Genomic DNA, 12,428 nt, shown 5'->3' on the forward strand with positions numbered 1-12,428 from the left:
CTTCCTTTGCTTTGTTTTTAGAATTCTATGAAGTCCATGCCTAATTCACTGAGGACATCACTGATAACATCAGTATATTGGGACACACGAAGTTGAATACTTCTACCCTAAGCAGCAGACTGCCATTCTGTCCATTTGTATTTTTTGAAATATACTAGCTTATGCTAACAATCCAGTTATATTTTTAAATGCACTTTTAAAATAACTACATTCTAAGTTTAATAGATGATAAATTTCTCTGTGGATGCACTCATAAACATCAAACTATTGTTTCTACAGTCCAGCAACTTCACTAGAACAAACACAACTTCTAAAAACCAGGGATCAAATCAGCCTTTCTGACAGGAAGTACTCCTCCAATGAACTGTGTGGGAATTCACCTGGTGTCTTGCTTATTTACATGCAATGAAATTTCCAATAAGCAATTTAAGGAGAGGACTCTACTGATTTAAGTAACGGTCCAAGACATGTACAACTCCAGCCATTATTTAGGACCAGTTTCAACTATTCAACTTATTTTTGAATCCTTCTAAAGCCTACAGTTTTCAAATCCCTATATTATACTAGTCATATGCTCCCCTCTTCATACATACAAAGAATATCACCTGTATTATGTTATATTTAGCTCTAATGCATCCTTTCAGTATAACTTTAATTATGCCTCACAAGTGCATAACATCTTCAACATCTTCTGTTCTTAACAATTATATTTAAGACATATCAATGCAGAAGGCTAACATAAAACATACCCAAGTTTGAAATAGAAAGTCATTATTGCATTGTAGTTTAAACAGAGTAATTACCTCTGATATATCAAAATGAAAATCTAAGGTCTTGCCAGGTAGCTCCTTGGAAACATTATTAAAAATTTTCGTGAAAGAGATTTCAGGAGAACCTATGTCACCTCCGTAAGACTTTGGAATATCGTTAGGTACAACAAGGCTTGCTGATCGAGACACCACCAGTTTCAAAATATTAAGAGCTTCCTTCCAATATGGACTCTAAAAAGAACATATGTAAATCACCAAACAATCACTTCAAATAATACATCAGTTTGTAACGTACAGTAGGATTCTGCATTGATTTATTTCAACATTCCCAGAGCCAAAAGCTCTAATCTATATGTGACTGCAAGACACAAACACAGGCAGAAGATTTGAAACTGGAAGCACCAGCAAGGCAGCAGTGAGGCACTGGCTCATCCATCCCATGGCCAGAGGTCAGAAAGAGCAAGGCCTGCTTGGTAGCTCTGGCTCACAGTGCCAGCCACACCAGACTGTTCCATGTCCCTTGCTCCCAGTATTTACATTACAGGTTGCTTGTTTATTTATTTTAACCATTATCTGGAGCACCTGCCCTTGGTGCCACAGCATTAAAAATCAATAGTATTTCAAAGGAAAATAACTTTCACCTACTGGCATCTCTAATTATTTTACACTTAAGGGCAGAGTAAACTGAATTTGAAACAGACAAACATGTTTCATGTTTTGTATCTTCTCAAGCATTTGAAAGATCTTAAAAAAAAAAAAAAAAAAGGAAAAAAAAACGTTTATGAAGTATTCATATTGTATCTAACTGATGGAGTGCTTAAAAAAACAAGCAAAAGTATGAGAAAATATGAGGCAGAGTCTGAGCTAAGTGCACCGTCCTTAGGAAGATGATTAAGGTAATGTAAATAATTCAGCAGTTTTAGTTGCAGACATTGTAGAGTGGATAACAAGACTTACATCAAAAGCAGCACCTGGGGAAGGTTAGATTTATGCTTCTGAAAATGTTAGGATTTCACCTGAAACTTTAATCTTCCAGTGTTTTTGGAATGAGCACAATTTATTTTTTTTTAAAGTATGATGATAAGTTTGTTATTATTTTTTAATGCAGTAAAGAAAAAAAACCACCACTTTCAAGGCTCTAAGTAGTACCTGCTTCTTTCTAGGTAATGATGGCCTTCAACTTCTTTAATTTCTGTACATCATAAGCATAAAAGAACTATCATCTCAAACCTGAACCATCCTGTAGCAACTTACATTTATTAAGATAAACTGTGATTGCAGAAGACTAGAAAATCTAGAAAATTGTGGTTTAATAGCACCACGATTAAACAAGAAACCTTATTTTATGAACTTTGCTTTTGTTACCCAAATTAATGTTTCGTCCTATGAAAAATGCATGTCCTTCTCTGGAACATTCTTTCACTAGTTCCAGTATGTTGATGGCTAACATCTTCTAATTATGACTTCATTCCATGGTGGTGTGGGCTTGCACAGAAAGCTCAGATAAAGGTTAGAGGCGAAACGAGCAGATGTCAGGCTATGAAAACTGTAGTTATGCTAATCATTCCATTTTGCCTAATGCACTCTGACAGGAGCACAATATCTAAAGTACATATCCATCAATAGCAAAACGGCCAGGGAGCACTACCTTTCCTGGTTAATTATGATTAAACCATTTGACTGAACTACATTTGGCAATAATGGAATTTGGGGAAGAAAGAAAAGGAGAAAAATAACGAGAATGTTGTGCACTGAAATGGTTTTGTGCTCCAGGCATTTGTATAAAACCTTTCAGCAAGATGCTAGATTTTCTTCCACAAAATAGATTTTCAGTAAATTGTGTTCAAATTACAAAGGATCAAATTACCTAAGGCAAAACACTGTGGTTCATCTTTTGGGTACTTTCTTTAATAATAACAAAAAAAAAAAAGCACTTGAATTCCTTACGGTGCACCTCAGTGTTCCTCACTTGAACAGATATATTAGTGAAAATGATTTAAACATATATTTACCTATACAAACTTAGTTTGAAAAAGTATGCACTTAAAATACGTTTGGACAGTATTTAACAGCAAACATTTCCATATTTAGAGTTATGTAGACATAGTAGATGATCCTTTGATTATTAAAATGAATGTAGAACTACCTACATCTGTAAATGAACACACTAAGGTAACTTGTCCCACAAGATATATATCAAGTTGGACAAATGCATAAGCACATAACGAATTAAGGAAAAAAATACCATGGAACTTTAAACCACCATTTTCACATCTAAAATATATTAATTCTCAAATAAAAATCAAGTGTAATTTCACTTTTATAATAACCAGAAAAGCTTTTTTTAAAATAGTTTTTCAAAGTACCTACCTGAACATATTTACCAATCACTTTTATGATTTCCAAATTAAACTGCTTCACCGGTGCTGTGGACAGGTCAATATGACTCAGAAGACTATAAATGATCTGCAGTAAGGATTGTTGCATACTGGATAACCCTTTCTCTAACAACTTTTAAAAAAAAAAAAATACAGACTCTAATTAGTGTCTTTAATAGTAACATGAAGTGAAAATAAACATTAAAATATAAACATCTTCCACAGATGTTTATTCTTCCTCTCAAGAAGCTTTAGCATACCACTTCATATTTTTCAAAATGTTGTTTTAGCTTAAAAAGAAAATGTAATGCAATAAATAAAAAATGTAATGCAATAGAATGTTATCTGTTATAATTTATTCTCCCCCTTGAAGTTCAGCGTATCTGTTGGCACAGATCTAAAATACATAATAATAATATAATAATTATCTAATAATAACAGAATAATATTCCTCACTAAATAAAGGGTTCAAATAAAGTCAAAATCACAAAGGTGCATGGAAAACAATGACTCCATGACCTATGAATGAAACAGTCTTAGAAATGAAATAAGTTTATATAAATTATAATGTTCAAATATTTTTTCCATTATCAGTTTGAAGTAATCTTCAAGGATGAACTCTACAGGTTTTTCACACAATGTACTTTTTTCAAAGTAACAACAGTTTTTCTGTATGAGTGGCTGACAGAATCATACACTGAATTTTATATTTAAATTATTTTTGATTATATACTATTCATTACTTTCAACTGAACTTTGAAAGTAGTTGTTAAGTATTGATAAGGGCATCTTTAAATATGTACTTGGCTACAAAACATGTTTTAAAATTTGCACAGAGCATTATTTTGCTAAAGCCAAGTCAGTGTACATAGACTATTCACGCAGCATAGAAAATAAGTATCTATTTCACAACACTACTATTGTAAAAGGAGATTTTTCATTGGAGGTATTATTATTTCAAGGTATACTCAAGTTGTTGCACTCCAAAATGGCAGCAGTCATTCCTTTTCCATATCCTAGAGCATTTTATTTTTATTCTCCCATTGTAGAAGGTGTGTTTTTTCTCTCAATATTCAGAATTGTAAGAAACAAGGAATTGGCAATGACTAAATGTAACATTTATTGTCAACATGAAAATGTAACATTGATTGTCAACATGAGATACACCTGCATTAAAAATTTACCTCTGCAAGATAAGTTACGAGGTTAAATGTGGCATCTGAGAAGGAGTCATGCAAATATCTACACACTACATTAATCCAGTTAGAGCAGTCTCTGGAATAACTGTGTGTACTGTATAAACTCATCATATGAGCCAGATTGGCAAGAGTTGGTGATTTCTCCTCCGCACAAACCTGGAAAGCCAAAAGTATAGATAATTATATTACAGATGACAAATTTTTAACTTAAGTACCCACAAGTCATCATGCACTTTTCCCAGATTTCACTCTATTCCCCAGTAACTGGAAATGAAGTAGTCATATGAGCAACATCTACAGTTTCTGCTGAATTTTGGAGCCCGGTAATTCGTCAAAGAAGTAGTAGAGAGAATTTGCTGTGATACTTACACTGCTTTCTCAAATACATAAATAAATAAGTGTGCCAGGTAGCAAGACTGTTTAAATACTGAAAATGGCTCCACACTCCTGACATGACATGTTGGGACAGCAGTAAGTTTTAGACTTGCAACAGGCCATGTATGACTCTGAGGTGGCCTGCACACTACTAAGTGATATATGTATCACAATTTGGGAAGCCAGAGGTCTGTGTTTGCATTTCCTATGACAGACAGCACTTTCTTATTCCCCTTTCCACATTTTTCCTTAAAATTCAGGCTGTCAGACCAGCACTCCCCCAGCCTGGCTGGACATTGCTGGTGTGCATTTTGAACTGCTGTAACAGACATTGCAGTTCATTAAGCAAAGAAAATATTCCGAGGTTAGCTACGGTGTACAAGGGATAGAAAGAGAACCTTTTCTTCCTACCTGCAAGTCTGAAAGGTAAGGATTTTTTCCTTATCACAAATAAATTAGGAAGTATGCTTAAGAATTAATTTAGTTTACATTTAGCATTACAAGCTGCAAAACCAGACGGGTAAGAAAAAGTAACTGATATCATTGATAACAGGTCAATACATTCCTTACCTGCAAAGGTGACAGAAAAAAATCTATGTTTTCTCAGTGGCAAAGAGAAACTCATGTGCTAATATGAAACCCGACTATATAAATGAGGACTGGGTCACAGTTTCAAAATAAGATATTTTAGTTATCTCTGTATGTCTAATATAATCATGTATAAATTCTACATAAGGAAATCGAAAAATACAGAACTAGTGCTGGTAATAAAAGTGAACTCCTGGATACTCTGCAAGAATCATTTTACATACCTTTGCTATCCTGTCAGCTGTTTCTTTACAGAATTGAGTTGGGTTATCAAAATGTTGGATCAGATGAGGAAGTAGGCACAAGATGTTTAGGGGAAATCCTAAACACATACATAAACACAGTTATACGAGCCCTAATGACTTTAATATGACTTAATTTAATGTAAAGTATATGTATTATGGCTTTCTGATACTTACGTACCCTTAGAGTACAATACTTGTACATTCAAACAAATATATAAATAAATTTACACACGTACCTAAGTGTGTATGTATGTATAATATAAATATTTGTGTGTCTATAAGTGTGTATACACATATGCGTAGTATGAAACCAAAGTCATCAATGGACCACTTCAGCAAATCTATCAAGAAATGTGACAGCTTAAAGCAGTACAGTAACATTGTTTCTAAAACATACAAATGTTTCACATAGTACTAATCGAGCTGTTTAGCACAAGATCATGAAATTAATAAAGATACTCTTTAAATGTCCTTGTCAGCAAGTCTGAAGTAAGGTAATGATCAATACTTAAAGTTTTTGTGCAGTATTTCTTGGCAGATAACCATAGTCCATAATGCATTCCCCCTACCTATCGTTGTAATATCGACAACTGCAAAATTCATTTATCTGAAGGGTGCTTTTTAAGGCAAATACATAACCACTACCAATTTTGATTGCACATCATTTGAGGAAAAAATATATTTTCATTACAAATATAATTACTAAAAGGTACCTGCTAACTGAGAAGGATCCACCAAAGCATGCCTGGAAATTGTGATGAGTTTACTCAGGAGATGAACTGTCATTTCTTGTGTGGATGCTGAAGTAAAGCCTTTTAGGAAGAGCTGCTGAAGGCCTGGGAAGTTATTCCATTTCAGTTTATTCTGCACCTTTTCTATCTTTTCTCGACTCTCTGATTTATCCAGAGGCAAGTGAATAAGAAGCTTGTTGAGTAGCTTGAGAGCCAAAAGGTATTCATACTCATAATCTGACTCTAGCAATGAAGTTGCAATCCAAAATATGGTGGCCATCAGATTGACAGGATCAGTAGTGGGCTGCACATCATACATTCCTCCCTCTCTCAGGGAGGAAAGGCTTCTAGTCCTGGCCAAACTTCCACCATGATTTATCCTTCCATCCATTATATCCAGTGTGTTGCTCCGTCGACGGTCACCTCTCCGCTCACTGATTAAATTCAGTCTCAAAGAATTACTCCTTGCATTGCTGTAGTATCCCAAACAACTGCCACTATTAATGGGACTTGTGCTCAGATTTATCTGTCCAGTGCTTTTCCTATTAGCTGCGTACTTGTTTCCCATTACAGAATCATGGTACGAGGTTCTAAAATAAAACATTGCAGTTTAGAAAAAGAAAAGAAAAAGATTTGACAGCAACCACATGCATAGACAACTTAGTGAATACTCTAATTCATCACTGGAAAAGTATTACAATACATGAAAATACCCTAAAGAGAAAACTTCTCTGTATGCTATAATATTTTTACAGCATAAGAACAAAACTAGAGCATCCCATTATGTGTGCTACAAAATAAATTGATTACAATCACAAAATAGTAAAATAATTACAAAGCAATTCAGTAAAGTCAGGAATATTAACCTAAAGCATGTAAAAGATGATCTTTTAATCAAGGTCAGTAAGGCCTGATTAAAAAGAAAGAAAAAAAACAAAGTCCTAAAACTACTCACAGTGCTCTTATTTTTGAAAAATTTCAGAACTAATGACATCATTTCAAAATAAAAGCCATAAGGTGTTTTTTGAACCAAGAGGGTGATTTGAACAGACAGCAGATATCTTTTCAGAATATCTAGATTCTTATGAGTTTTGCTTGTGGCAGAAAGCTAAAAATACCATAAATGACCAAGTAACTGCTATCAAGAAACAACTATTCTGCAAATATAGTAAGAAATAATTTCATTACATATGTAATACAGATCTTAAATAATTCAAATATATAGAAATGTATAATGTAGCTTGACTAATAAAAGAACTTACTGAGAAAGGGCAGAAAGCAGATCGTAATGCTTCATGGTTTCAGCCAACGTATCAATTGCAGACTCTAAAGTCAGAAGCAGTTCTATGACAAAACCCTGCGGAAAGCCACAGGTCATTATAAATTATGCAGTATATACAAGGAAAATCACATAACATCTAACAAATAGTGATATAAAAATATAAAATCAGCATCAGTAACTAAATTATTATTCTCATGCTTCATTTAGAATGTAACCTTGAAGACAGAGCTCAAACTGGCCATAGCTTCAAGACAGAGGAAAACAAGTAAAATGATAAGACCTTTCATTTATTCCTAAATACAAAATAAATAAATAAAAAAAATAAAATAAAATCCACTCTGACTTGCATTATTTTTAAGGATGGCCTTATCCTTGGTTGAAAGGTTAGATTTAATTCTTTAGATCTAACATGCCACCAGGTGGTTTTAGCACTTACCAGGTTAAGTCCTTAATAAAACAACTAAATTATTTTTTATATGGCTGATCTCAGGAATCCCTAACTATGAAAGATATGGTGTTTTCGGGAAACAGATGTATCAAACTGTTTGAAATTTCTTATGGCTCTAGAAGAAAATGTGCATGGCTAGTCTCATTTCATTAAGTGAGAATTCAGAAAGTGTCATGACTAAAACTTCTCTGATATATAAAGTATCTTTATTTAAAAATAAAAGCAACTGAATCCAAAATGATTTTAAATTTTGCTATCATTAAAATAACAGCATAAGTATGTCATTTAGGCATATTCACCTTTCTAATAAAATAAGAGGAAAAATTCAAATACCTGAGCTTCTTCCCCTGCATCTCCAACAGTTTCTACTAATCTGGAGAGAACATCAGAAAGTGTAGATGCAGTAAGAGGCTGCTTCAGAGCCCTGAAGATCTGAAAGGACCTCCCAGCATAATGTCGAGAGGAACACGAAAGTGCAGTTTGCAAAGCAACTTCACTGAGACGGTGTTCCAATTGAAATCCTACTATGAAAGCAAATAATACTCAAATAGCACAATGTTTCATGGGGGAAAAAAAAAAAACGAAAAAAAAAAAAGAACTTGCATTTCTTAGACAGTATAATTGTAAAAGTCATTCCTAACTTTAAAATATGCTCACCTCCTACTGTTATCTTTAGGAATACTCCTATGAAAAATCTTTCCAGACATGAACTCTATTCTACAATACTTAACACTTGAGAGACTTGCAGAGAGTAGAACATTTATGATTTGAATGTTAAATGTCCACAATAAATTAATAAGATATTTTATCTAATTTCTGGAATATTATATTTAAATCTGATGCAACAGATTCATCTGATGCATGAATTGTAATGTGCAACACACAAGAAAAATCTCTATTATTTAAAAGCAGGTAGCTATAAATGTGATTTTATAAATCGTCTGTAAACTTAAAGTCCTTGAAAAAAATCATGTAGTTCAATGACTCAAATATTCTATTATGCATCAAGCGTTTTCAAACATACCTGAGCTAGACTGTTTAAATATAGCTACCACATGCTTTAAAAACACAGTTAACTGTTCAGCACTCTTTATATTAGGGTTCTTGGCCGAAACATCTTCATGATTCCAGAGTGGCCCTCTTTTCCTAAAAATATAAAAACAAAGCAAACATGATAGAACATAAAACATAGCCTTTGTCATTAATGTTATTGAAGCCTTTGTCATTAATGTTATTGAAATGTTATTTTTACCTTACATAACTGCAAAAAAATCTGCTACCTACCATATAAATGACACCATTTAGAACTACTGACACAAACTGGAAAGAAGTTTGACAACTAACTGTTCAATATTATACAATACACATGAAGGCAAGGCAAGGTGAAAAGCAAGATATCAAGTGTAACTGAAGCAACATTGTAAATTTAGGAAGAGATGCTCTTTGTTAGTTAACATTTAATTAGCTAACAAAGACACAGTTACAGCTACTACCATTATACACTTCATAAATCAACCTTCTTTCTTATCATTTTCTTCCCATCAATACACCACACTATTCAAATCCTAGGGCCATGTAAAGCTTTCTTTGTTGGCATGTTTTTCATAAATTCTGATTAAGCAAGCTGGATTTCAGATTGGCACAACCTTGAAAGCCTTCTATAAACTATCACACAAACTGCACAAGTGTTGCTTGTTTTACAGATGTTCCTTGCCACTAATCCCCCCGCCTTGTTTTTTCCAAGTAGCCAGATTTCTTCTATTAGGTAATCCATAACCTCCACACAAATCTTGCAATTTCCTAATCATCTTTCTGTATTCTAGTCCTAACACTTCAGGGTTAGTCTTGATATTCTTAGTGGTGATAAAACGTTTTTCTTGACAAAAATAAAAACTGAAATCTTACCTTGAGGTAATGAATTCTATGAGAGTTTTCACTTTTTCATCCTGCTCTACTGAAATGTCAACCTCATTGAGGATGGTGGTGTGCAGATGAGACATGGCAGCACTTGTATTTCCTAAACTGATGCTAGAAGAGGTAGAACTTGAACTAAGCCCTGAGTCTGTCATTGGGGAGGGCTGGTAATCTGGTATAAAATCATGAACACCTGCTGAAATAAAAAAAAAAAATTATTATGAGCTCTTAAGTTGACAATTCAATATTAAATTAATAAAAAGAAAAAATAGCTCTCTAAAAATCAATAATTTAGCAAATGTAATGAGAATAAATTCATGGATGCAATAATTTCAAATGAAATCAATCAATATGCAAGACTTGGCATGACTGGACCTTTAACAAGGAACAGGCAGATCCCTCTTTAAAAATCACTGCATTCTGTTTGATTTTTTGTATTGGTAATATGGTGAAATGGCAGCTCAGTGAGGCATCTCATCGTAGTAAGTTGAGACAAATGATACAAACTGCTTCCAGATGACGTTTCTGTAAGATTTTCTCTCCATCAGAACAATCGTGTGCCTGTAAAATGCAACTGAAGCAACTCCTATTATGCCTAAATCTATGAGGTGCTGGGAGAAAGCAAACTGGCAAAGGAAAAGAGTCATGAATATTTGACTGTAACAACTGTACATAAACTTGAGACTTGCTGATAGCCACCAAAAAATTTTGATCTATAGAGCTGCATGGTTTGGATTGAGGCATTACCTGGTTCAAAGAAAAATTTTTATCAGCTTGCTTTACCTTGTGCTAGGCATGTATACTTGTAATCACCTCATTTTAATCCCCAGCTGGAAATAATTGATAATGATCTCATTCCAGTTCCTATTAGATATTTTTGTTCTAACAACAACAGCAAAATATCCTGTCACATTTAGACAGTTTTACTCAAAACTGCAAAGATTAGGAATAGAACGGTTGTACAGGAACATTGATAAAGTTCCATTAATAGGTTTACGTAAAATAATTTCTCCGCTACATTCACTTTTTAAGTCCTCATTATCGTGAATATCAAATGCAGAAAAAGATGCACATTTTTTGATTAGTGACAAAATCACCTCTGATTTGAACAGAATAGAAACAAACCGAATGTATAGTAATATGCTGCCACCTACTGAAATAAGATGAAATACTAGGTTTCAGCAAAATGAACTCTCACTTTTTTATAGAAACTATAATAGGCTCACACCTATTACTTTCACAGTTACATATAAAATGCATAACTTCCTGTATCATTGCAATAATGTTAACATTAAGGTGAATATTAAAATGCAGGACCTCAAAAGAATATTCTTTTGAATAAGATTTCTTTTGAACAAGAATATTCTTTTGAAAAGAATAAGAAATTCATAGCCTATTAAACAATGACAACAGACTAAAGTCAGAAATGCAAAGATCCTGTGCACAAGAAATGTAAATTCTTGTGTTTTTGTTTGTTTTTTGTGTGTGCTTTTTTTTTTTTTTTTTTAATTTTCAAGGGCATCATAAAAACTGCTCTATTACAGACCCAAAAACGTAGTTTCCTTTGTTTTTTCTATTACTATACAATTGTTCAGCTGAGCTCCCAGCTCTTATGACTAGGCACAAAGTGCTAACATGAACTGTACTCGTTTTGATTTAATTAAAATCTGAAGAAAGACATTTTAATCAGTCAGACAGGGTTGAAACAAAATACACTTTACAAGGGCTCCAGAAAAAAAATATTAGAAATAACAGAGATCTTAATAATGCCTACAAGAAAATTACATTTCCATGTAATTTTAACAAGCCTAAAGCATACCTGTAAAAGTATAATCTAGATGTGTAGTTTGCTTAACGGTAAGCACCCTGGATTCATTGAACTCTCTGTTTCTGAGCAGGACAGAGGCAACAGACTGGACATTACTACTGGATCCCATCACTATCAGAAGATGCAAAAGCAGTCGTTTACAATGCTCATAGACTTCAGGGTGACAGTGGTCAAAACCTACCAAAAAAGGAAAATGGAAAAGTTTTATTAAAAGCAGAGGGCACATATAATTCAACTATTAAAATATAGCAGTATTCAAACTGGTATGTTATACTTCACCAAACAAGAGACACATAATTCACTAAGTGAACACAGGATTCCTGCTAGCTACAGAATTTAGTTCTTTCATCTTCCCTTAGATGTTTTTTCAGTGTTCAAATATATACAAAAAAAAAAACAAAACAATTTAACAAACACAAAGATGTTATCTTGTTTCTTACAAGAGTAAGATTAATCTGTGCTCTGTATTATAACTACTAAAAAGATAAACAGAAAAAAGAAAAAGTTGTATTTCATTTTGTCTTCTACACAGAAAATGTGGGAAATGTGGCTCCATCAGAAAGTGCTTTTGAATGGCTACAAAACCTTCTTTAATTATATTCATATTAATTAAGCTGAAAGATATTTAGGCGAATGCTTTTTCAAAACAAAAAGGAATATTGTTTTTATT

General features: G+C 33.3%; 1 protein-coding gene across 11 annotated transcripts in view; it reads right to left on the bottom strand.

The window, feature by feature from the left end:
- FRYL (FRY like transcription coactivator) overlaps positions 1-12,428 on the bottom strand; it is a 170,668-nt gene that overhangs the window by 28,896 nt on the left and 129,344 nt on the right. For 9 of the 11 annotated variants that reach the window (XM_084518260.1, XM_084518252.1, XM_084518261.1 and 6 more), the window contains 10 exons: positions 11,750-11,935; positions 9,922-10,126; positions 9,041-9,162; positions 8,350-8,540; positions 7,549-7,643; positions 6,269-6,876; positions 5,535-5,632; positions 4,333-4,503; positions 3,141-3,281; positions 804-1,001 (listed from right to left, as the gene is read on the bottom strand). In XM_084518260.1, the coding sequence (XP_084374386.1) occupies positions 804-1,001; positions 3,141-3,281; positions 4,333-4,503; positions 5,535-5,632; positions 6,269-6,876; positions 7,549-7,643; positions 8,350-8,540; positions 9,041-9,162; positions 9,922-10,126; positions 11,750-11,935 (2,015 nt within the window). The remainder of the gene's footprint in view (positions 1-803; positions 1,002-3,140; positions 3,282-4,332; positions 4,504-5,534; positions 5,633-6,268; positions 6,877-7,548; positions 7,644-8,349; positions 8,541-9,040; positions 9,163-9,921; positions 10,127-11,749; positions 11,936-12,428) is intronic. The other 2 variants (XM_084518254.1, XM_084518255.1) reach the window with 2 other exon arrangements.

Source organism: Aythya ferina (assembly GCF_964211825.1).
Source record: "Aythya ferina genome assembly, chromosome: 4".
Classification (NCBI taxonomy): domain Eukaryota; kingdom Metazoa; phylum Chordata; class Aves; order Anseriformes; family Anatidae; genus Aythya; species Aythya ferina.